Source organism: Orbicella franksi, chromosome 13, assembly GCF_964199315.1.
Source record: "Orbicella franksi chromosome 13, jaOrbFran1.1, whole genome shotgun sequence".
NCBI classification, from domain to species: domain Eukaryota; kingdom Metazoa; phylum Cnidaria; class Anthozoa; order Scleractinia; family Merulinidae; genus Orbicella; species Orbicella franksi.
The window spans coordinates 256,835-282,930 of record NC_138157.1 but is presented as its reverse complement, the minus strand read 5'-3'; the positions used below and the strand labels follow the sequence as shown (position 1 = coordinate 282,930).

Here is a 26,096-nt window from a genome sequence, read left to right as displayed (position 1 = left end):
CAACGTTGGAAACAAAAAAATCATACTTTTTTCCCCGTAAATTACGAAGTTTTCAATATTTTGAAATTCTCTCAAAATCTGACCTTTTAGAAATGAAGCAAAATCTATGCATAGCGTAATATAGATTTAGGTTAGAATACTGAATCAAGGTATAAATCCCCACGAGGTAATATGCTTGGGTGACTTTACATTTTTTCAGATTGAGTCACATGACCATGCGCGTGGCCTGATGACTTCAACACTTGTGTAACTGATGATGGTTAAGATAAAGTACATGAAATAACCCTGAACTATGTACAAATGACAAGGTTATAAGAAAATAAATTTTCCTCAGCAACGGCTTAAAAAGATAAGTTAATGGGCCCTTAAAGTTGTAGTGATGCAAGTTATCACTCTAAAAGATATACCAGTTACCGCAAAGTGCCTACAAAACAACTCAACTTTTGTCTTCTAGGAATTAATAAGAACAGAACATATACGCACATTTCTTAATTTAAAGTCGTTACGAAATCTAACTGAAAACAGTAACTTATGATTCTTAGTTTAGGCAGATTTGGTCCGTCAAATCAAAGGCCCCAGTAGTTTCGTATACATAATACTACAACTTGCTGCTTATCGCTGCCACGTAAAAAATCACAAATACCCTTCGACCTTCTCACTTTCTTCGCTTCTCGGGCAACTACAGGAACATTCTATTGTTTAAATAGAGTGTGGTCTATTGCTTAATTATTCAAACTCTTTTTCACTTACTGGATACTTCATCCATAATAGTATTTTTAACTATCTTACGGAGGGAGAGAATGTCTCGGTGGGAGAAGTTTGGCTTCCATGTAGACCACTGCAAGTCTCTGTTGACTAATTCCAAGAACTGTTCGAAACATTTCATTACGTATAAACCACAGTCTTTGTCGTTTGGCTGTTGAGGGACTGTAGGATAGCTGACCTCTTCCACCTCCAGGGTCTTTTTTCCACCTTGTGGTGGTCTAGCTGACCACATGTCTTTAAGGTATCTAACTATCCTACGTTCAACAGTTTTTTGCTCCTTGTGTAGGGAATCGAGTATCATCAGCCTGATGCTGGAATCTATCCTGACGATTACCAAAATCCAATGGCGACTATTACACACGGGAATTACTAGATACTTCTTGGAGAAAATGTCTGTATTTTTTGTCCATTTCATTAACGCCTGTGGGTTGAATTGCGATAATTTCTTATAGAAACAGGAATTATATAGATATAACATCTTCTTTAAATCGCAATGTAGCTGATTTTCAGCGGCGTGGAGCAAATAAAAATCCAGAACGTCATCATTCATTTCTTGGTCTTTCTCGAGGCACACTGTAAAGCAACTGTGCACATCTACACTTCCAAAGCTGGTTTGATACGATAACAGACTGGACACAGGAAAAATGAGGACATCGTCACTTTCTGCTGACTTTCGTTCTTTGATGTTCAAGACGAGTGCTTCAAATGTTAGATCATCTATGGTGAGACTTCTTTGAGAGGTTGCAGCCTCAACGAAGGATCTTGTGTAATAAATAAGGGCATTGAAGTTGTCGAATTTAAGCACCACTGAAGACCCCTTTTCATCTACCATTCCTCTCGAATTTCTTGCATGAGAATCTATTACATGCCATGTGGAATAGTTTGGTGCACAGGCAATAGTGTAGTCTAAAATTCGTAACAATAATCCAGTTGCTTTCTCTTTTTGACATTTTTCAAAGATGTCCTCTAATCTAGCGAAGTCATCATCGTCTGAGGTAGTGTCCCTTTTATCAATTGTCCCACCTACTATTTCTCTCTCTGTAAAAAACTGAAAACGGAAACATTGCAAGTCTTTAGGAAGTTCATCAAGAGCTAACTTAAGTCCACCGCTTGCGGATTTTCCAATGTAGCAAAGCTGGTTGAAATGTACTTTGTCTCCTGTGAGTAGGACTTGGTCAAGATCACTTGCTTTCCAGGACTCTACAGGTTTAACTGTAGTATATAGCAAAGAGGTAAGGGTTATCGATGAACACTGCTGTCCAGGACACTGGAAGTCCTCATGCCAAGACTGGTGAAAGGAGCCTCTGCACACTTGTAATTGGTCTCCATCGCTTTTTCCGTTATCAGACCAAGAGCCGCGACTGCTGTGGGTGGTTGATGGGTCAATATCATCTCCATGATCATCACCAGCGTATGACTGTCTTTTCTCCAAAATAACATTTACGCTTTCACCTAATTTACTGCCAGGTTTTTCACTTGGAGTCTTTCGTTTACATTTCCTCTTGGTTTGCGGAGCAAAATGGGTTTCCAGGTCGCTTCCACTGGAATTGCATTCTGGTAGAGACTGGCTGCGAAGGGACTTTCTGAAGTTTTTTCCGTCTTTCTTTTTGGTAGATTTCTTCTTTTTACCTGTCTTGGTGAGGGGAGTTTTCTTTCTTGGTAATGGAATCTTACCAGTAGGCACATCTTTCTTTATTCTTTCATGACTCTCTGAATTTGGATTATTGGCTGTCGTAACATTTGAACTCTTCATCTTCTTCCGTTGCTGGACTTCAACTTCGCCTTCATCTTTGGTTCTATGTTTCCGCGCTCTCCCTCTCTTTGAAACAGTCTGAAACTGAACAGGCTCTCGGAAAGAAGAACTTGGAAGCCACATGTCGTCCTCAGAGCTATATCCTTTGAAACGCACTTTGTACTCCTCGGAGTGGTACTGTCTATTTAGACGGACGTCAATTATTTTTTCAACCTCGTAAAATTTGTTGTCGTCAGCACACTCAGCAATTTCATCAATGCCTGTTTCACTACGGTTGTAATTTGCAAGCCCAGTCTCCAGGTCGAGTTGGCTCTTTTCAGATAACTTTGCTATGCCATCACTGTCGGTCTCAAGCACTACTTCCATTAGTACTTTACTGACTGGAAACCATCGAGAGACAAAAACAGAGCTCACAAAACCATACTGGTTACTTTCTACATCTCGGTAGATTATGCCTCTGACGATGTGTCTGCATTTAGAACTGGTGCTGACTAGTTCTTTTCCATCTTCAGATAAGATAGACAAAATATGAAGAATGAAGTAGTCATCTTTGTCTGCAACTGCCACGTCCCTAAACTGAATTACATCGTGAGATGGGTCAATGGGTTTGAGAGAAGTGTGGAGGGAATTAGTAACCCAATGTCTGCGGCTTCGTTCTTTCGAGATAAACTCTCTTGGGATCAGCAACTTCAAAGCTTTCTTTATATGAATCGGAGAACCATTCCTTTCAATGTACCATTTAGATTTCCTCTCGCTAGGTTGTTCTGAATCTAGGTCCTCATCATCATCTGACTCCAATTTCTCTGTTTTATCTGCAGTCATTTGCTGCTCATCGTCGACTTCATCAAGTTGGAAGGGTTGTCTCATAAACTCGTCTTCCTCGTTTTCTATAAGTAGGCTCTCCATCACTACTTCGTTTTCTACACTGTTCGGCGTATTTATGTCAAGAAAAACTTCCAATTTATCATAAGACGGCGGTTGGTCTGATACTATAACGATCTCAGCAGGCTTGGTAAATCTGTAAGGCATTGTCCAACAACCATTTACTGTTAGGGTAGTCTCGAACTCATCTGGTAAGAATTTTCTTATAACATCCTGTGCCTGTTTAACGCCAGCTCTATGCATAGAACGCTGTCTTTCTAAAAACTCTTTATAGGTACATGGGTACTGGTATGGAGTATCATTCCCTTTGCGGACTTGGAAGTGGGACAATTTCCTATTGCTTGTGGCAGGGATTCGTATTCCTTCATATGATGATAACTCAGACAGAGCTTCGTTGATGAATGCCAGATCTTTCGTCTTACTGATCATATCAGCGTATGTCGGCGAGGTATCTAGTGACTGGAGTTGATTGGTTTTGCCCTGCAACTGTCCAATGATCTTCTCTGTGGTAATTGTTCCGGATCGATGTGGCGAACATACTTCAGGTCCAAGATGCTTGAAGTGTAAGAACATTGCCAAGGAGTGTTGGCAGCCAGCAGAGAAGAGTAGTTCAGATGTTGTGTAGGCTCCATATGTAATGAAGTTTCCTCTCCTTTCTTTGATTTTAGCTGCATTTTTTTGGGAGTGGAGCTTCATTTTCTTGATTTCAAGGTATCTTTTCCAAAGTCGCAAGATTGTAATTCCTGTTGAGAGAGCCTTTTGGATTTCTTCTGGAGAACCATAGCTCGCATTGAAGAAAGGTTCAGTTAAAAAATGTACAGCAGTAATATAGAGGCAAGTTCCTTCCGAGCCCTTGACATATTTATGAAGCATATCGACAACCTTTAGTGTAAAGATTCTATTGGCCGTGTCTGGTCGTTGGTCAAAAAAACTTATTAGGAGAAGATCGTTTGCTGAGAATGGAACACTCTGACCTTTTTCTTTACATATATGCATCAGTTCATGAAGGTGATTGATTGTGGCTACAGCACTTCCACGTGCATCTTTGTAGAATGTGAGATTTCGAGTGCTATATTTCAGTACACGCAGAAATGTTCTCCTTAAATGGTCATAGTCTCCATACGCAATACTAGGCAGCTTCCAAAAGTATGGGGCAACAAATTTTTCATCTGGAACATCAAGGCCTAAATAGTTAATACCCTCAGCAACTGCAGATTCTGTTGGTGTCATGAGCTGCACAGATGCTGAGAGAGAAAAACCAGCCGAGTCAACAGAGTGTCCAACAAGGTTAACATTATTTGCTGCACAGTGTTGTATAACCTTTCTCCAAATTTTCAGAAGATGGGAGCCACCGTAACCGCTGTTTGGTGTTGGCCACATAAGATATACTAGAGGCTGAGATACTTGACCTGTTAGGTTACACAAATTGTGTATAGCAACTTTAGAAGCTAACTGTCGGCTTGCAATGATTTCATCCACCATTCTCTTAAGGGACGCAAAGTCATCTTCATCACCTTCAAATAAAAAGTCCATAATCATCAGAGAACTTCAATATGACACCTAGAACCTTGCTCCTAACAGCGAAAGTTCAGTAGGGAATTTTTGAAATGTTGCATCTTTTAAAGAGGCACTGTCAAGGAGAATAGAAAAATACTGCTTTCAAAAGACGACTAAATAATATTTTAAATAGGTAGAGAAAGTGTTCAAGAGTCTACTTTCATCTATCATAGCCCAGAATTTCCGCTCAAAGAAACGTTGTGTCTTGCTACCTGTATTGACCGGTCACCTCTGTTAAGCAGTTGCGGTCACCCTTTTTTAGTCCCATATTGCCTGTCTTCGATACGGTTACCTGTATAAGTGGCCATACTTGGAGGGCTCCTATACCCACATTTTATTACACGACTTTATTTTGCTTGAAAAAGGATTCATCATTGCTGTGCTTTTACCGATTTCGCAATTGCTCTCTAGAAGTCAGTGAACGTACTCTAGCATACAGCGGCGGATCCAGACCTTAAGCTAAGAGGGGGGCCCGGTGTTGTTTTGATTGCCCTGCTGGCTTTTCTTTGTTCTGTGATTTCTTCCTTTTTTACCCCAAATAAGGGAGAGGCGGGCCCCCCGGGCCCCTCCCCTAGATCTGCCACTGGCATAAAATGATAAGAAATTGTTTATGTTATATTTGTTTATTATATATTTTATTGTGTTTTTACTGGAACGAGTCGCCATCCAGAATATAATATCACAGGGTTCTCAGACCACAGCCGCCATTTGCACCGCCCATCAAAGCAAACAAAGAATCCTCGCGCGGAGTGGATTCTTCGGTTCCTTTGATGCACCATTAGACGAGCGATCCTGGATTAACCTGTTTGTAAAGAGACTCAATATCCGTTTTTGGATTTAAGAATGCAATCTTGGATTTCCCTTCCGCAAAACACCCTTAATCTGGGCCAAGTGTTCCAGGGCGACTCAGGAGCAAAAGAAACTTACTGACATAGCTATAATCGTACCTTTGCTCTCATCTTTCTTTGGAATTCTAAGAACATCATTGTCCCATTTGTCAACATCAGCATTCCAGCATTTTCCGATTAACGTAACATCCCCACTTTCATTCTGGACTGCCTGGAGGAATCTGCATTACAAGGAAACATATTTTACTAGCTGATATATGTGGTCTACACAATTATGGTATATTCAGTGACTTAGGCATACAAGGAGTTTGTGCTTAATCAGTAATTAGACATTTACGGTGACGAGGGTCCCCTGGTGAGACAACGACCAACGAATCAAATGCATCAATGTGTCGAATCAATGTATTAGTTATCCCTGCGGGAAACAGGTCAGCAGTGGTCACTGGGGCACTTGTTCTATTCAGATTTTCAATTCTATCACAGCTCTGCAAGCTCAAGGTTTTCAGAGATCGCCTTTTGGCGACCTTCTTCTATAAAATGTTCGCCTCTAAACTGCAATATTTAGAGAGGTAACCACATCAGCCTTAGTTGGTTTTCATGCGGGCCCTCTATCCTGGTCCAAATGGAATTTGTAGTGATGATTTCGTGGAGGAGGAAAACCGGAAAACCCGGAGGAAAACCCTCGGAGCAAGGCGAGAACCAACAACAAACTCAATCCAGATATGGTACCGGGCCGGAATCGAACCCGGGCCAAATTGTAGGAGGCGAGCGCTCTCACTACTGCGCCCTGTTCCCTGCTCACTCAGACAAATCTGGTCACCAAAATCTAAGCTTTTTCAAAGAAGGACACTTCGAGACTAATTCTTTTGACTATATTCGTTCGAGGAACGTTCCGACGCTATTAGTTTCGTTTGCCACTACTGTTCGCTCTGTGATCGGGAGGTCACCAGTGCTCCATAGGAAAATACCTTGCCAAAAAATCGCGTTAATTCCGATTTCTATCAAATTTGTACTGCATGAATCGGATGGAGTATAATCAATGACCCAATCACTGGCTGATTTTGATCCAAGACACTTGAATATGGTATACATGACCATTCTTCTATCTTCAAGCCCTTTCGTAATGGCGGAGACACCACAACGAATCTAAGAGATTCTGAAGATGGTTTTTGGGGAGGAAAATAACGCAGGAGGTATCGTAAATAATTAAGGAAGTAAGTTCCAGAATTATCTTGAAATTCGGAGCAGGAATTATGGGTAAACGTTCCCACGTGTCGTTTTACACGAGTTCTCGATGTGAAGACGTGTGTCCAAATTCGACTAAATACTCCTCGGATCGCCAGTTTGGAGCGATTTTACAATACCGGGCCACTTAATTACACATGTCTCACTGCCTTTAAGAACGAAGCATACAGAAACAAAAGGAACCATTCAAATTCAATAAGATGCAGATGAGTGGCCCGGTAATCTACAATCCTGCCGAGTTTTGGTTACTTTTAGAATCTCACTTAATTCTTGAATGAAACTTAAGGCTTATGTGTATTAAGCCAACTTACGAAGCGTAGAGCTCAGTAACTTTGGATAAAAGGTTTGCTTTGCAGCGTTCGTTCCAGACTGCAATTTGCACATTTGTGCAGTTGCCATGGCGACTGAAACGCAATCTTTCTGTTAACGTCTCGCAAAAAATTATTGTTAATTCTAGGTTTTCTCGATTTCTGTTTTGTTTTTAGGATGCGTCTGCTCATATATACATGAGAAATGTTTCTTTCTGCAACAAATTCGAACAGCAGAGTTTAACAGTATTTTTTGTTTCTCTCAAATTTTTACTTTTTATTTTTACCAAGTTCTGCTGATTAAAATTCTGTAAATTTAATATTAGTTTCCATGGAGCCAGCCTATTTTTTTCTGGAAACTACCTTTTTGCCCTTTCAAATGATTAAGAGATGTGATATTAAATCTGCAATACTGTAAATACTTGGCAAGATATTAAATACAGAATCTGATGTGGTCAATTGTGATGTTTTTGTGAGCTTCCATTAAGGTTAAATTCATTAACATAGAACTCATGATGGCTAAGCCAGCGAAAGAATTGCATTATCCAATGATCCAGTTTTTAATACATGTCTATTCAACAATGTGCTATTGCATGACAATGCTATTTGAAAGGCTGCTGTATATGTAACAGGTATACAGATCTTACCTAAGAGCCCTTGCTTCATCACTAGCTTCAATCACTGGTACACCATTGTATAGTTGAGCTGCATGTTTAATGACAGGAAGATTAAAGCCTGGCTGAAGTTTTTCTTTGAGCATGTAACTGTCACAGGTAGTGCTACAAGGAAGGCCAAACATACTCTGAAGAAGAGAAGAAAAATAAAATTAACATGAGGTTTTCATTGTAGCCATAATATACAAACTTCTGTTTCAGGAAATCAGTGTTACTCTGAGGAATGAAAAAAATGTCATTTATAATAACCGTGCCATATTCCTAATTCATTGGTATATTCATGATATTCAAAACCCTAAAACCACATAGAAGCTTCTACACCAAACTTTTAGGCTAAAAGAGGTTCTCAATGTACAATGGGTCTAGAAGGCAAATCTTGGCTTAGATTCTTAACCAACATGTTTATTTTTAAATACAGGCGTTTTTGCTGTATTGCAGATTACATACTTACACTCATTAGATCGTAGTTGGTCTCCCCAAGTCGTGTTTTGTGTAACTTGGCAATCATTTTTATGAGTGGTATGTATTTGTGATTGACATTTCCTTTAAGTTTTCCCACGAGGTTGGTGAGAACTGTGACTTGCACGGGTTTTTTTACGTCTATATCCTCTCTAAACAATGCAAGTAAGTCAACAATCAGTTTCTCTTGATAACCATGCTTGCAACTGTTATGCAGCATCTCCTCCCAGCTCAGCACATCTCTTTGCTGCATCCTTGTTACGACTGTTTTCTCCAAATTCCTCTTCTCTGAAGTTATTGTATGCAGTTTTTCCTTTAACTCAGTCTGTGTTGCATAATCAAGGCGAAAACCTCTTTTTCCTACTCTTCCTTCTCCCTTCTGTGTCAGTTTTGCTCGAGACTTTTTCTTGTGTAGATCCAACAGATAATGCTGAAGGTTGTAACAGTTATCACAAGTGAATGGGTGATTGATGTTTCCGCTAGGTTTACCAGAACATGGAGGGTCTAAACTCTTGATTGCTGCTTTGACTTGGATGCTTTTTCCATCATAATTAACTTTCCTGTTAACTGTTACATATGCTGCCCTGCTTGATCTACTCTCAGTCAACTTTGCGGCTTCCTCTGCATGTATCTCTTTCCATCCTGCCCATGTTAAACATTTTTCATGTCCAACCTTGTGGAAGCACTGGAACTTTCCTTTACTCCTTTCTCGTTGAAACAATGTCTTGGCTGTCATCCGTCTTATACCAGAACTGTCTTTGTAGGATTCCACTATTTCTTGATTTTCGAAGAAGCCAAGACAATGTGCAACCTTACTTGTAGTGTTGGACTCATTCAGTTTTAGGGCCTGGAAAATAGTTCTCTGTTGTGTTTGGCGAACATCCCTATTGACGTTCGATTCCACCATTGTGACTGTTGCAGAAGAGCCACTGAAGTATGCTAATGCCGACTGGTGCAGACGGAGCTTATGGTGTATCATGGCCTGCGAGATTCCATCTAGATCTTTACCTCCACAACTAGACACTTTTGAGAAAACACCTTGTCTGGTACATCTTTCTTGGTAGAGAGGGCACACCACACATTGTATAGAGAATCTGGTTCGATTCCTAATGGAGCTGTAGCATGTACCAGTGAACTGTGGCAGGACATCACTAGGGAAAGTTAAGCTGCTAAAATCTTTTGCTGCAGCGTTGCACACCGGAACTGGTGGGAAGGCCTTGATCAGGAATGCCCTCAGACAGTTGTTTGAGTGGCTTGTTGAGTAACCAGATGACTGGTAAATCGCCATCCTTTCTTCACTGTTTACTCGTGGCAGTGGTTTAGGAACGGAAAAAGACAAGTACTGTTTAAAATTCTGGCAATCTAACTCTTGAGGCTTTAGATCCTTGACATTTGCATTGTTCCACTGTCTACTTGACAGCATTACCTTGTTACAAAACATATCCTCAGCACTAGCAATAGTACATGTGTGTTTTAGTGTTACTTCATCTGCCTGATCCATATCATCTGAATCAAGGTCGCCATCACATTTCATTTTCATTGCATTCAGGTCCCACCAAGTTTGCTCTTTCTCAGTGTCAATTGTTACACCTTCAATATCTTCACTGACGGCTTTGCTGTTGACATTCCTTTCTTTTTCATCTTCTCTTCCTATCTTGTCTTCTTTGTTTCCACCAGTTTGCTCTATCTCAGTGTCAATTGTTACACCTACAATATCGTCACTGACCGCTCCACCATGGACATTCCTTTGTTCTTCATCTTCTACTCCTATCTTCTCTTCTTTGTTTCCACCAGTTTGCTCTATCGCAGTGTCAGTCATGACACCTTCAATATCTTCACTAACTGCTCCACCGTTGACATTCCTTATATTTGCATCTTCTCTTCCCTTTTTGTCTTCTTTGTATCCACCAGTTTGCTCTTTCTCAGTGTCAATTGTTACATGTTCAATATCTACACTGACTGCTACACCACCAGCACTCCTTTCATTTTCATCTTCTACTCCTATCTTCTCTTCTTTGTTTCCACCAGTTTGCTCTATCTCAGTGTCAGTCATTACACCTTCAATATCTCCACTGACTGCTCCACCATGGGCATTCCTTTCATTTGCATCTTCTCTTCTTATCTCTCTACCTTTGACATTCTTGTTATTTGTCATTTGCATCTTCTCTTCCTTTTCTTTGTTTCCACCAGTTTGCTCTATCTCAGTGTCAATAATTACACCTTTAATATAGTCACTGACTGCACCACCATGGACATTCCTTTCTTCTTCATCTTCTACTCCTAACGTCTCTTCTTTGTTTCCACCAGTTTGCTCTTTCTCAGTGTCAATTGTTACACCTTTAGTATCTTCACTGACTGCTCCACCACAAGCATTCCTTTCATTTGCATCTTCTACTCCTAACTTCTCTTCTTTGTTTCCACCAGTTTGCTCTTTCTCAGTGTCAATTGTTACACCTTTAGTATCTTCACTGACTGCTCCACCATGGGCATTCCTTTCATTTGCATCTTCTCTTCTTATCTTGTCTTTTTTGTTTTCACCAGTTTGCTCAATCTCAGTGTCAGTCATTACACCTTCAATATCTTCACTGACTGCTCCACTGTTGACATTCCTTTCATTTTCATCTTCTCTTCCTATCTTGTTTTCTTTGTTTCCACCAGTTTGGTCTATCTCAGAGTCAGTCACTACACCTTCAATATCTTCACTGACTGCTTCACTGTTGACATTCCTTTCATTTTCATCTTCTCTTCCTATCTTGTCTTCTTTATTTCCACCAGTTTTCTCTACCTCAGTGTCAATTGTTACACCTTCAATATCTTCACTGACCACTCCACTGTTGACAGTCCTTTCATTTTCACCTTCTCTGCTATCATTTTTAATTTCACATTTCATTTCTGTTGAATTGCGGTCTCTTGCTGATTGTGCAGCATTACTACCTGGTCGCACCCCTCTTTTCTGCAGCCCTCTTATTTGTTTCTTCGATTTAAGATTAACTGTCATGAACTCTGGGATCTTTCCAAAGATATTGCGGCCTATTATCTCAAAAAAAATTCTTTTATTGGATGCAGTGTCTGAAACCTTGAAGTAGTCGATGGCTTCTCTGAAAAGGTTGTCTTTAGAAATGTACCAGGATTTGTCTGTCTCCTCATAACTGCTGCACAACCACTCGGTTAGGGCTTCTAGAGAAAATTGGTTTTCTGTTTCTTTACCTAGAAAAAAAAATTGATCAGTTTTTTTAAGGTATCAGTTTATTCAAACCAAATTTGAGTTGTGAGTTTCTTATTCAACTTAACCAACAATAATCAATACCAACAGTAGTGGTTTATTGTGCAGTGAGTACAACATGTGTGGAAGTCAGCATTGGTTCTGCTAAGAGCATGATGAGGTTAAGTGACAAAATGAGCAAATGAATTTACCCCAGTATAATGAAAAAAATTAATTTTGCAACCAAATATTACTTTAACTTGTCCTTCAAAAAAATAACATTTTCTTAGATGCTAGTAGTTTATTTTGGTACACATTTGAATATTACCTCCTCCAAAGACAGGACCCTTTACCAGTGCTAAGGACATGGCATCACATTTGAAGTCTGCTAGGTTATGAGCAGATGTAATCTGTAAGGAAATTGAAGTAGAATGAATTCAAAGGGCAGTTTTTTCCCTTACTTAAAATAGATCACTATTGTGTGGTAAAACAATTATGGTCTTTAGATTTGCTCTACAACATGATTTTGAAATTGTTGTCACAGATATTAGAAGAGAATTACACTGCTTATTTTGTCCTGAGTGAATGCTCAGTTACTATGTCCCATCCTTGGGGAATTTCTCAAGTCATCACTCAGAGGTCTATGGCCAGTCATGGCTGGGTACCCACAGTGGCTATTTGGTTATTGACCTACCAGTGTGTCCTGATAAAACAGTCTCTGGTTCCGGGGTGGAATCTCTGTTAGGGTATACAGTTTTAATTGAAGTTGCTCAACACTTGTATGGCTTGGTAGACACATTTTTATTGTATACTGGGTATGAAACACTATAAATGTCATCCTATTAATAAACAAAAACAAACTGTATGTAAGCTAAGGAACCCATTTAGCAGTACCCTGTTATAATAGTACAGTGGATACCTCTTTGCTGTTTTATCACAATATGGGAACTAATTTGTTGTTCAAACAGCCTGTTGTCCTGCTGAAAAACTTTACAGGATCTTTTAGGATCTTACAACTATTATAACTTTTTAACACTTGCTTAAGATCCTTAAAGATAATGTTCTTGACCAGATCTTTGAGGATCTTGGTTAAGATGCTCGAGGATCCTTGAAAGATTCTCACTTGTGTGGCCCTGTGAACCTGCATGCTTGCCCACCGCATTGCGAATCTGGCACAATTTGTTTTTTTCCTCAATCACTACATGAACACATATAAAATAACCTCAGACTCAAGATACATCTGAGAAATGTACACTGTAGTTCCAGGGAATAATTATACTGAATAAACCAATGCTAGCTAAGCATTCCATTGAATGTACAACAATTTTTTTTGACATTATCCAGGGTTTTATCCTGGCCAATGTATCCCTGCCTTCATGGGATTTATTTAATCATTTACATGAAATGACTGAAAAGAAAAAGTAGATGGGAAGGTGAAATATGTTACCAGCTGGTTGCAGGTTAAAGCCGTTATGAGCCCAGAAAAAAATAATATATAGAAAAAATGTACACTTAATTGGCCACTCCCCATTGGGGCTTTTCAGGACCAATATGTAAACAATCAATGATAAATAAATATTGAAATAAACATAACTAGGTTGAGAATCCCAGCTGGCGGGAGTCATACCAGTTGGCTATAATTTACAAGTGTAGCCGAGAATTGAACTCGGAGCCACCGAGAACAACATCAGCTAGTGGTCAGAGCAGGATTTGAACCCGGGACCTACGGATTTCAATTCCAGTGCTCTAACCACGCAGCCAGACTGCCTCCACAAACATGAAAAAGACTGTTTGACTTGTACACTTACTTATCGACAGGATGAGAATCATCTTCAGAAAATGAATCTAATACAGGAGAATCAAAGTCTAGTGTGCTCCCATATGTGTCAGATGGAGGTAATCTCTTGCATTTCTTTCTGCTTACATGGGCTTTAGCCTATGACCAGATACAAATTAAATTAATTATGCTTTACATCACATGTCAAGCATGGTAACTTATGCACAACACTTTTTTTCAGAGAAGAATTGGAAAATGTGACTGCAAAAGGAAACAATGTGACCAAGATTATTCGGACTTAAAATATCAAATCTGCAGAATACTATCAATAAAATACGGCCTTCCTCGAGTTTTTTCATAACTATCGAAAGTTTACCCTTAATTTTCCACCAATGTCTTCAAAACATAAGGTGTTTCCTTGGTTGCTAAAATAATTAAGTGTTGGTTAATTCACTCTGAAGCACGTAAAAAAAAACCCTCCTCTTGAATAAGTAACAGTGGTACGGAATGTCATTTTCTAAATAAACCCCTGGAGAAGAAGGTATTTGAGCATTTACAAAAACAATGCCTTCATGATAGTTTGCTGACATGATAATTTACCTTTCCATTTTTATGGTTTGAGGGTATACAACTTGCTGGGGACTTGTTTCTTTTCCTCAACTTTTTTGAAGATTTGGGTAGGAATATATAGCTTGGCTCTGGTTTACGGAAAAATTTTCTGTATGCCACCAAATCAGTAGGATATTGCTGTAAACAGACAAAGAAAATTAAGCAAATGACCACTAAAAGATTCAGATACAAATATAGTAGATAGCTTATACTTATGGTGTAGAAATTGAAGTTAGTCAGTGTGCAAGAGACAACATTTGGTTAATTTGTTACAAGTTCCTTTTAAGCATAGAATTACTTTGTCTATATTTTTCTCAGTAAGGGTTTTATCCTTAAACTTTATGACCTAATTATATATTGTGTCATTGGCTATTCACAGAAAACAACTGTGAAGAAATAACTAACAAGTAAATGAAATAATCAGATGGGCAGAAAATCACTCTTTTCTTGCCCACCCCATGAGACTTCAACTAAGGGTGGCATCAGAAATATAAAAGCTACATTTCTTGCATCAGAACAATATGGCCATGCCACAAATTAATTAAAATTTTAAAAGTATCAAGATAATTGTTATAAAGGTGTTTTTGTTTAGACTGTCTTGTTTTTGTGGCATAAAACTGACTTCAGTCAACAATTCAGTTGGTAGAGCAAGTGGAAGAATTACAGTGGTCATGGGTTGCCTTGGAATTCAATTCAATCCTGAAATTTTTTTAAGCTGCTTTGTTTCTGCAGCTTACAAAGTAGCATACATAAATAAATTGAGATGATATTTCATGAAATGATGTTTCATCACTTTTACCCGAAAGTGTGCTCTCCTGACTCTTTACAAGAAAGATTTAAATCATCTGCATTGATGTAGTAGTTTTAAACCAAAAGACTCACTTTATGAGCTACATGTATTATAATTGGAGGGCTAGATTTTGAGTAAAAAATGGTGAAGTTCTTTCAATGAAAGCCTACACATACAGCAATGTATATATTAATGGCAGATATATGTGAAACTGGCTTGACTTTTTTTTTCCTTTATACTATATATGACTTCATTGCAAGGTTTTGTTACACCAGGTATTATTAGACCTCATTAACCAAGACCTGGGTCCTTGGCGATCAGATAATTAAGTGACAACGAAAAGTTACTTGCCCAGGAGGAAAATCTACTAGTCCCGGACAAACGGACGGCACTTTTTTCAAGCCCTGTGATAAATAGTGTGTGTTTTTGGGACCATTCATACACTAAATGATATCAATAATTTCTGGGACAAGTTTAGTGTTAATTATTGATTGATCATTAATTGACTAGCCTAAATCAGTGCAGCATGTCCAGTTCCTATTTTTTCCCCTTATTTTTTGAGCAGTTTCCTATTTCTTCTATTTTGTTGAAGTGAAACCTCCTATTTTTCCTTTTTTTGGCCAAGCATGTGTTACAAAATTAAAAATAGATTTAAGCCTTACTGGGTGTTTCAGATGTACATGTCGACTTATAATTAAACAATCGGTGTCATGACTTTGATGATATAAAATTAATCAACAAAACTGTTAGTGACAGTAATTCATTCTTTGTTCTCTGTTGCTTACTGGATTTCTTTCCATAAGTTAGACTTACTGTTTGAAACATATTTTTGCAATGATTTTCTTCTTCACCTCTTTTATCTACTACATTTATTAATGTAGTTCAGGTGACTTGTGTTAAAGTCAACAGATAATAACATTGTGCATTAAACCATGGAAAATATATTAGTTATCCATACATGTCCTTATGCCAAACTGTTGCATCACTGACTAAAGTGGCAGACTGACATAGCTGATGGGTTGCAGGGAAACTATCTTAGTCCATCAAAATAGCATTGATTTTCCTATTTTTTCAAAGAAAGTTCCTAATTTTCCTATTTTTTGCAATAACAAGTTTCCGATTTTCCCATGTTTCTGAACAACCATGCTGCTGAAACACACTGTCAGTGTCAAAATTAAACTTATGCTATTGATTGATTTAATTGACTGATTGAGAGTGCTTGATTGATTGATTGAATTGTTTATACTCCTTGGTCATTTTCATTGATAACATTAGCATTGTCTGGGACCATACAAATGGTTTTAACATAGCACATGAATTAATAACCAGTGCAGTACAATACAACCTCTCCTGTGACCTGTATATTACATATTAAATTGTTATATAGCTGGCTTTTTTCCCACTCATTACGCCCATTCATTGGCTAGTTAATGTTCACATGAAATATAACAATGAAACAGCTGTTTTCCGCCAAATGTCATGAGCGGGCAATATTGCAAAAACCATGACATCAAACAGGAAGCAGTTTACTGTTACCCGCGCAATGTTGACTGCTGTTGCATATCACTTGGCAATAAAGTGATTATTTGTTTTCTGTCGATTTGATCCATTTGTTTTGCTATACTGTAAATCTTCGCACTAGTGCCCCCCTCGAATAAGCGCCCCCTTTGAACAAGTGCCCTCTCGAATAAGCGCCCCTCCTATAGGCCAAAATTTACAATAAGTGCCCCCCTTCAAATGAGCGCCCCTTCCCCTCCCCCCATTTTGTGGACGACTAATACAAAGGATGTATACAGCAGTTTTCGTTGTGTAGTAATAGATTTGTGCATTGTTTCAGTTTGTGAACCGGTAAGTGAAAAAAAAAAATTTCAAGTACCAATGGTGCCGCAATTTAAAGTTTAGGATCAGCTTTTTATGTTGACATACAGTTTATATTGTTGTTTACGCACAGATGATTTTTTAAAAAATGATCATGTCAGGCCGTGATTTGGGAAAAATTAAATAAGCACCCCTCTCTCCCCCCCCCCCTTCTTCTCCTAAATTTGAAATAAGCGCCCCAGGTGCTAATTCGAGGATTTACGGTATAAGAAATCACTTGATGAATCGAAACTCAATGTTTCCTTCGACTTTGTCTCGGGAAACATTGAAATTCTTGGGAAACAAAATTCACTCTCCCCCAAGGGGCCAGTCACTAACATAACTGTTAATAATAATTATAATATTGTTTTGACGGTCCCACTGGTAATAATAATACAAATAATAACAACAACAACAACAACAATATTTAAACAGGGTGCATTCATCACATCAGTGTTTTCCAAATTGGTGCAGCTGTCTTCCAATATTACACCACAAAAATATGGATTAGATTTACAAAAACCTAGATAAAAACAAGAGTGAATTCCTCATTTCTCAAACCCCCAATGACTCAAACCAAAAGTTGTTTCCCTAGTACATGTAACTCCACTGTATACCTTTCATTTCGGTACAGTTTGCATTTACTATTATCATTATTATCTTTAAGAGTACTATTATCATTGTTGTTTTCACTTTTATTCTCATTAATTATTATAAATTTAAGAAATCGAATGTGGTTTATCGTGGTCTGCGCTCTTATCAACAACGATAACGTCATCACAGTGATCAAAATGTTGTGGACTCAAGAGGCGCAGCCAAGTGAGTCCACAACAAATCAATGTCAAAAAAAATGTTTTTTTTCAGAGTGCAAGCTGAAGAAGGCATTGCGTGACAACAGCAAATTACCTAATCAGATTGTGAGATTAATAGCAGTCGTGGTAAAATGATACATGTCCTCCTTGTATGTACATTTTGTAATTAGGTTGGGTAATTCAGTATCAACTGCAATAGAGTTTCAATTAATTATATGTCATGGTATTAGATATATTTTTAGTACTAAGGCCGGTATAATATGCAGTCCTTTACACCTACATGTACACATATGAACAGCTATGTGACTTTATAGAGACATACCTTTTTATGGCAACCAGATGGACAACATAACAATTTGCAATAAGCACAAAACAACACATTGCAGCACAAACTGTTTTCTGGGAAGCAACATTTCAAACTCAAAGTAACAGTAATTTACTACTTCATTTCATAGAGGCCAGAAACTTTCTGGGAACTGACTGGTCTGCTAGTTTTGTCCCTTATCAAGAACAGTCACTCATGGGAAGGTACTGATCACTTGGTGGTGGCAACTTCTAATCATTTGTGCCGATTATAAGGCTGCTTCTGACATTTTGTCGAGTTCAACATGTGAACTTCAAAGTAACAGTATACATTTTTATCACGGAAAGTGATAGGGAAACTTACTGTTCACTTGGTGGTAGAAGTTTCATAAGTCAGTTTCGCCAATCAAAAAGCTACTAGAGACATTTTGTCTTCACCAACTGAACTTCAAAGTAATGGCATACATCTTCATCATGAAAAGTGATACGGGAACTTACTGGTCACTTGGTGGTAGTAATTTCTAATCATTTCTGCCAATTAAAAAGCTACTTATGATATTTTGTCTTCACCAAGTGAACTTTAAAGTAACGGTATACATCTTTACCATGGAACGTGATACGGGAACTTAGTGGTCACTTAGTGGTAGTAATTTCATAAGTCAGTTTCACCAATCAAAAAGCTACTTGAGACACTTTATCTTCACCAAGTGAACTTCAAAGTAACGGTATACATCTTTATCATGAAAAGTGATACGGGAACTTACTGGTCACTTGGTGGTAGTAATTTCTCATAATCATTTGGTGCCAATCAAAAAACTGCTTGAGACATTTTGTCTTCACCAAGTCAACTTTAAAGTAACGGTATACATCTTTATCATGAAAAGTGATACGGGAACTTACCGGTCACTTGGTGGTAGTAATTTCTCAAAATCATTTGCTGCCAATCAAAAAACTGCTTGAGACATTTTGTCTTCACCAAGTGAACTTCAAAGTAACGGTATACATCTTTACCATGGAAAGTGATACGGGAACTTACTGGTCACTTGGTGGTAGTAATTTCTCATAATCATTTGGTGCCAATCAAAAAACTGCTTGAGACATTTTGTCTTCACCAAGTCAACTTTAAAGTAACGGTATACATCTTTACCATGGAAAGTGATACGGGAACTTACTGGTCACTTGGTGGTAGTAATTTCTCATAATCATTTGCTGCCAATCAAAAAACTGCTTGAGACATTTTGTCTTCACCAAGTCAACTTTAAAGTAACGGTATACATCTTTACCATGGAAAGTGATACGGGAACTTACTGGTCACTTGGTGGTAGTAATTTCTCATAATCATTTGCTGCCAATCAAAAAACTGCTTGAGACATTTTGTCTTCACCAAGTCAACTTTAAAGTAACGGTATACATCTTTACCATGGAAAGTGATACGGGAACTTACTGGTCACTTGGTGGTAGTAATTTCTCATAATCATTTGCTGCCAATCAAAAAACTGCTTGAGACATTTTGTCTTCACCAAGTCAACTTTAAAGTAACGGTATACATCTTTACCATGGAAAGTGATACGGGAACTTACTGGTCACTTGGTGGTAGTAATTTCTCATAATCATTTGCTGCCAATCAAAAAACTGCTTGAGACATTTTGTCTTCACCAAGTCAACTTTAAAGTAACGGTATACATCTTTATCATGGAAAGTGATACGGGAACTTACTGGTCACTTGGTGGTAGTAATTTCTAATCGTTTTTGCCAATGAAAAAGCTACTTATGATATTTCGTCTTCACCAAGTGAACTTCAAAGTAACGGTATACATCTTGATCATGAATAGTGATACGGGAACTTGCTGGTCACTTGGTGGTAGTAATTTCTCATAATCATAGGGTGCCAATCAAAAAACCACTTGAGACATTTTGTCTTCACCAAGTGAACTTTAAAGTAACGGTATACATCTTTATCATGAAAAGTGATATGGGAACTTACTGGTCACTTGGTGGTAGTAATTTCTCATAATCATTCGGTGCCAATGAAAAAGCTACTTGTGATATTTTGTCTTTAATTTCATAAGTCAGTTTCGTTAATCAAAAAGCTACTTGAGACATTTTGTCTTCACCAAGTGAACTTCAAAGTAACGGTATACATCTTTATCATGAAAAGTGATACGGGAACTTACTGGTCACTTGGTGGTAGGAATTTCAGATCATTGGTACCAATCAAAGAGCTGCTTGAGACATTTTGTTTTCACCATGAGAAATTACAAGCGGTAATGGTATACATCGTAATCATGACAAGTGATACGGGAACTTACTGGTCACTTGGTGGTAGTAAGCTTTTGTAATAATTTTTGCTTATTAAAAAGGTGCTTTTGTGTTCATCATGTGAATCTCTCTTATTTTAAGTTACGGTTATCATCTTTGTCATGAATACTTGACATGAAGAGTGACATTATCCAGGAAATGCACTGACCAAAAGATCACAACAGTAGTCTTATCTCAAATTTTTATTGTGCTACTCACCTTGGAAAACATGATTCAGAACCATCCCCTAGGATTTGGGCCTGTGATTGAGGTAAAATATAATATGAGGTATTATTATTATTATTGTTATTATTATTATTTCTGAATTTTTACCCTATACATGTAAGATGCAAGTTCCTTTTTATTATCATTATCAGTATCATTATCATTACCATTACCATTACCATTATCATTATCATTATCATTATCATTATCATTATCATTATCATTATTATTATTATTATTATTATTATGTCAGCATTAGTCAAGGTACAGAGAAAATTTAATACTCGGACTTTCGTAGGAAAACCCCAGCCATAGCCTTTTTGTCTTGTACGATGATTCTGTTTTAGTTTAGTGCGTGAACTTGCAGTTTAATGGTCACCCTCTTCTAAGCGGTCATTTCTTCTGAGAGGCCAGTTCCAGGTCCTAAAATGTTCACGTTATCAGTTTATGGTCAATGTGACCAGTAATATCTGTCATTGATAATTTCACTTTTCAAGAGCGGACGGTGAATTTACAGAAGTTGTCCACGTTCTTGCGTGATTGACATCTTGTGGTCATCAAATAATTTTGGATTTTAAAATGGCGGAGACGTTGACCAAATTGAAAATTGGTTGCAATAAGACTTTTCATAATTTTCAGCAAAGCCGAACGAATTTATTCAGCCTAGTTCGGATGGGTCCTATTGAAGTAAATGTTCCTGACTACTGAGTACGAAAATTCGAATTGGGGTTTTGTTCACTTTCCGTGCCATCGTCGAAACTGGGTCTCCATTTCCGGTAACAACTCAGGGATGCAAAATACATTGTCTACCAAAACCAAATGTGCGAAAAAACGCGCATTAACAAACGGAAACCCGTGAGAAAAAATAATGACGATTTTTGAGTTTAACATGATTACCTTCAGCTCTTTTCTGGCATGTGACAAGGCATGCCCTGATGTATTTTCCCTTCTAAATCGCAAAGTACAGTTATTAGATCCGTAAAAACCATAACTTCCACAAAGGCACAAATAAGCCCGAATAAAGATATAACACATATGAGAAGAATCCTGCCTGGCCGTTGTTAGATCAGAATTGTTTCTTGAATTGGCACCGTGCCTTTAGATCAGTCGAAGTAGAGTGGGACAGTAGAGTGTTGGTTAACACCTATTCCCGGGCAACGTTTCGGCTATACCAAAAGGCAATAACAGGGAATCAGCTTTCGGTTCTATAAAGAACACAATCGGACAGTAAAGAAACTGATGGAACAATACTTTCTTACGCCGGGGAAAAAATAATCAACAATCATTACACTATCTCGTTTTGTCAGAAAAGGCAGATGTGTTTCCATAGTCTGCATAGTTCATGTTCGCATTGAAAGTACCAGTACCAGGATTTGATTTTACTCAGTGGTCGTGACAGAAATTGCACTTGGAAGTAAGATCACAGTAGATAAAGAGACAACTTCGAAAGCCCTTCCAAGTTCGAAAACATTTTAGACCCTTTTGTGGTCTTGCCTTTGACCAGCTCAATGAAGCTGTACTTTCGGCAGTTCGGGTGCGTTTGAAATACAATAATTGCGAATACGGTTTGAAAAACAGTGCCGGCTTTTCCCGCGGACTTTGCTTAACGTTGGCAATATTAAATATAATAATTTATAGGCTCATTTATTTACAACTCGAAGTAGTTCTTACCTCAACCTCAGGCAGCAAACGCTCCAACAACGGGTCGGCAAATCCAGACCGCGCTTCCCACCGTTGGACACAAAGTATACACTAAACATAGGGGAACGATCAGAACGATGTTAATTACAAAATATTTTGACGCTGCAGCCTCGAGCAAAAAATTGCAAAATGTGAACAGACTCTACGTACCGAGAAACGTAATTTCCAGATGACCAGATGTATCTAGGCAGAATATGACAGCTATGATAATTTTCCGCGACCAGATCAACGGATACAACTCGACGTGGGAAAGGGAGCGTCAAAGGATAAGAACAACGATCTAATTTCACTAAAAATGACAGCAGAACAGACCACTATTGTTTGCAGGTAAGTAAAATTTTAATAAACAACTAATTCGCATTTTTCAAACAAAAAAAGGTTCTCTACGCAGTCAGAGGATCAAGTTGCACACCTCAGTTCACAGTAATCGCGTTTCCAGCCAGAATTAATTTACAACATTTACAAGATGGATATTTAAGCTTTACTTGATTTTTTACTGGTAAACATTGTGTGTGTGCGAGCGCCGCTCAAGATAACAGAAAGATAACAGAGGTAAAAGTTCGATTTTACCATGTGATCAGGCATGGTTTAAGTCGGTAATCGAGGTCGAGATGACAGATACATCCGCTTGCGGTCGCATATTATTTCACATCCCGTGGTGTCCAGATTGCGTCGGTCTCATTCTATCACGTTTTCCAGCAACATTTGTTTTCAATTTACGTACGAGTCCTGGCAAAACACAAAGACATTGGTTAATCCTTGTTTGCCAAATCCGGACCAATCACTCGGACAATATTCAAACGTGCATCTAGATATTTTGAAGTTATCTTTCCACCATTCTACGAAATTTCCGTGTAAGGCCCTCTACACGACCCCGGGTGGTTTTTCCTCCGGTTGAATCGCCGCGGCGGGCAACCCTTTTACAGTCAAATTTTTATAAGCGTTTACATGAAAGCAGTAGTCAAGCCGGGTCAGCCCCCCTTGCCGGGTAACCCTTGTCGAGACTCGGGTTGACCCGGCGAGAAGGGTTGAAATTTCGTCAATTCTTAGATGTAAACAGTGGCCTAAAAGCTCATGGTTGGAACTTTCAGTCAAATAACCATTTGTTTCACTTTTCTTTGGGTTCCATCAGGACCTACCACCATCCGTTATACCTGTTATACTTTCAATTTTTTTGTTGTTTGTTTGTTTGTCATCTTTCTAGCCCATGTTTTCAGTTTTGATCTGTATAAAGGCTGGCCCGGGTCAGGCTCGACGTTCCCTGGGTACCAGAGGTTTTTACTCGCGCGAGGCAAACGAAAATACTTCGCTTCGCTTGGGCTGCCGGAGGCCGTAGCCACGATCGGCGAAGTCGCGAGAAAAAGCCCGGAAAACCTCTGATACAGAACGGTTTCATTCACTGTTCTCGTTGAACTTTGATCAATTTTATTAGGTTACATTTAAACCAATCACAGCGAGCATCGCCCACTGTGATCACATGGACCGGCACGTGAAGACATGACACTGATGATACATTCGCGTGACATGACAGATCTGCTTTGGTTCGAATTCATGGTTTCTGCGGGACTAAAACCTACGTTATACTCCCGTGAAAAAGGTTCCTAATTCGAAGTCTTCGCTGTCGTGCCGTTTATTTGACGCTACTGTTGTGTGTAATGATGGATATTACAGCCTTGTATCCTGAAATGCTCAACAACTGAATCTCTCTTTTAGCGCTTTTCACTGTCGAGAATAGGCTCGATTTCCGCCGCTTTCTCGAGTCCGGTCTACGTTCCTCCCCGAGAAGAGACGGCTGGACGCGTGAGCGGCAAAGCATGTCTGTGACGTCTCAAAATAATGTAATTCTTGCGACGCTTCAGGTGGCCGGAAATGTCATCTGATGACAATCATAGGCAGGCACACATGACGCCTACGGCTCGTAAAATTTGTGGCGTTTTTTTCACATTATTGTTGCGGAAGGGCTTTACATGCTGTGTTCTATAGAAGGGTTTTTTTTTTTTTCTTTTTTTTTTTTAAAGTAGAGCAGAACGGTTTGACTATACTGTAGCAACTGTCATGTCAAAGGTCACACATATGTTGGTGTAAATGGTGTTGACACCATATTTATGTTTTACTTGTTCGGTTTGCTTTGGCTCATTTAAAAATTTAATTTTGTCTGGCTTCGCCAGAGACTGGTGTTGCTTCTCTTCAAGAAGACTAAGGTACACATCAATTTGACTGGGTGTTTTGTTTCTTGAAATCGATGTTTGCGTTTATTCCTCCCTTTGTTTACTTTGTTCGTTATCTCATATTCTGGTACCGCATGATTCAAATATAGATTCTAACGTATAAGTCTGTTGACTATTTTTCGTGTTCTATATGCTACTATGGTTTAGATCAGGTAAGATTTCATCAGTTGACGGTATTTGGTTAAATATCCCCCTAATGCGATCGCACTTCATATCGAACAACTCCTTTGCTACTGCGAGAAAGCTAATTTATGCAGCCTGCTCGATTCAGGCAGGCAGATTTCTTATTGGTTGAAATTAACAATGCCAAGTCCACGAGTCCAGCCGTGAGTTCGGGGGAGGAGCGCGGGCTCTTTTCCCGAACAGCGGCTGGTAATCGAGCCTATGTCGAGAACGACAATCTGTCCGTCCGTAAGGCCGCGTATTCTTTGTAAGACGTCACTGAGACGTGCAGGTTACAATACAGACATAACTAGAGACATGACCAACACCAGAAACCGTGTAAGAAAAACTTCCAGCGTCCAGGGTAAATACGAATCATACCAGACGCTATTGCAGACTTGGTGTAAAGTGTTTATTTTCAGCGCTCTCCACGGTGATTCAACCCGGGCTAACAAAGAAGCCGTGCAAGACCGAACAATCAGATAAACGAAAGTTTAAACGAAATTTTCAAGCAGACCTCCTCTCAGTTTCCTGGAAAACCCAGTACACTCAGACACTGTCCAGCTGCCTGAGCTGTGGCAGTGATAGAAAACACCAGAAACACATCGGAACAACGACTGACTCAAAGGAAACTCAATTTGGCCCGACATCAAATCCCGGGGGGGGTACTCCAAGAAAAATTGGGTGGGGATGTGCGGTTTGCTTCCCAAAACCCTTACCGTAAACTTTCGAAAGTAACGAGCCCCCGAAAGTAGCGATCCCCCAAAAGTAACGTCAAAATTTGTGACCGTTATTAAATCCCGAAAGTAGCGAGCTCAACCCAGCGACCCCTCCCAAAGTAGCGAACCCACCCCCCCCTCCCTTTCCGGTTTTTTATTCCGTAAAAAAGAGCTCATGCGTACCAACTTTAAATAATGTTTCTTGCTTCCCGAAAGTAACGAGGGTCGTTACTTTCGGAAGTTTACGCTACCCTATTTATGACCAAAATCGGCGATTTTCCATCGCCTATTTATGACCAGAAAAACTAGTTTATACAAAAAACATACCCAGTTGAAGACTAGAGTGCAAAAACCATACTGTATTTATGACCAAAATGGCCACAATCGATGCCCTATTTATGACCAAAATGGCTGAAAACCCAACCCTTTGGGGCCGCACTTACCTGTATAGACTATGTTAGGGAGTTCCCCCGATCATTGAATCAGCCTACTCACGAAAGATTTTTCAGTATGCGTCAAATGAACGAGGGGGGATTAGCGAAGTTTTCAGTTCATTCAAGTGAACAGCTAATAGTTAGAGAGGAATTGTGTCGAGTGACAACGTTAGCTGGAGACACATGCTTGAAAATTCTGGGCATTATGCTTTTGACATGTTTTGAGCGTCACCCACAAAACAACAGCATTATGCCTAAAAATTATGCTCGAGAGGTAGCATTATGCTCAACTGATCTTGGTTATATATGATGACATTTTCCATCCCTGCAGACAAAACACACCTCCATAAGTCAGAAACACAACATTTTATTGCATCAGTTACGACTTTACAAGCAATAAACAACAAGTAATCTGAAGTAATGCCCAAAAGCGCTCGATCAAAATGTCAAATGTCTTATTTCTATGGAACCCTCCATCGATAAGGATA

The 26,096-nt window shown here is 39.0% G+C and overlaps 2 protein-coding genes across 2 annotated transcripts; both read right to left on the bottom strand.

The window, feature by feature from the left end:
• Window positions 1–200: 200 nt before the first annotated feature.
• On the bottom strand, window positions 201–1,650 carry LOC145465566 (uncharacterized). The gene has a single exon (XM_081449340.1). The coding sequence runs from the start codon at window positions 1,595–1,597 to the stop codon at window positions 743–745; it is 855 nt and encodes a 284-aa protein (XP_081305466.1). The 5' UTR covers window positions 1,598–1,650; the 3' UTR covers window positions 201–742.
• On the bottom strand, window positions 1,627–23,755 carry LOC145466218 (uncharacterized). The gene is made up of 10 exons (XM_081449954.1): window positions 20,359–23,755; window positions 14,071–14,217; window positions 13,502–13,629; window positions 12,388–12,532; window positions 12,022–12,103; window positions 8,484–11,698; window positions 8,006–8,160; window positions 5,905–6,026; window positions 1,793–4,914; window positions 1,627–1,671 (listed from the first exon to the last, which is right to left on the bottom strand). Exons 1-10 carry the CDS (start codon window positions 20,368–20,370, stop codon window positions 1,627–1,629), a joined length of 7,173 nt encoding a protein of 2,390 aa, XP_081306080.1. The 5' UTR covers window positions 20,371–23,755.
• Window positions 23,756–26,096: the final 2,341 nt, after the last annotated feature.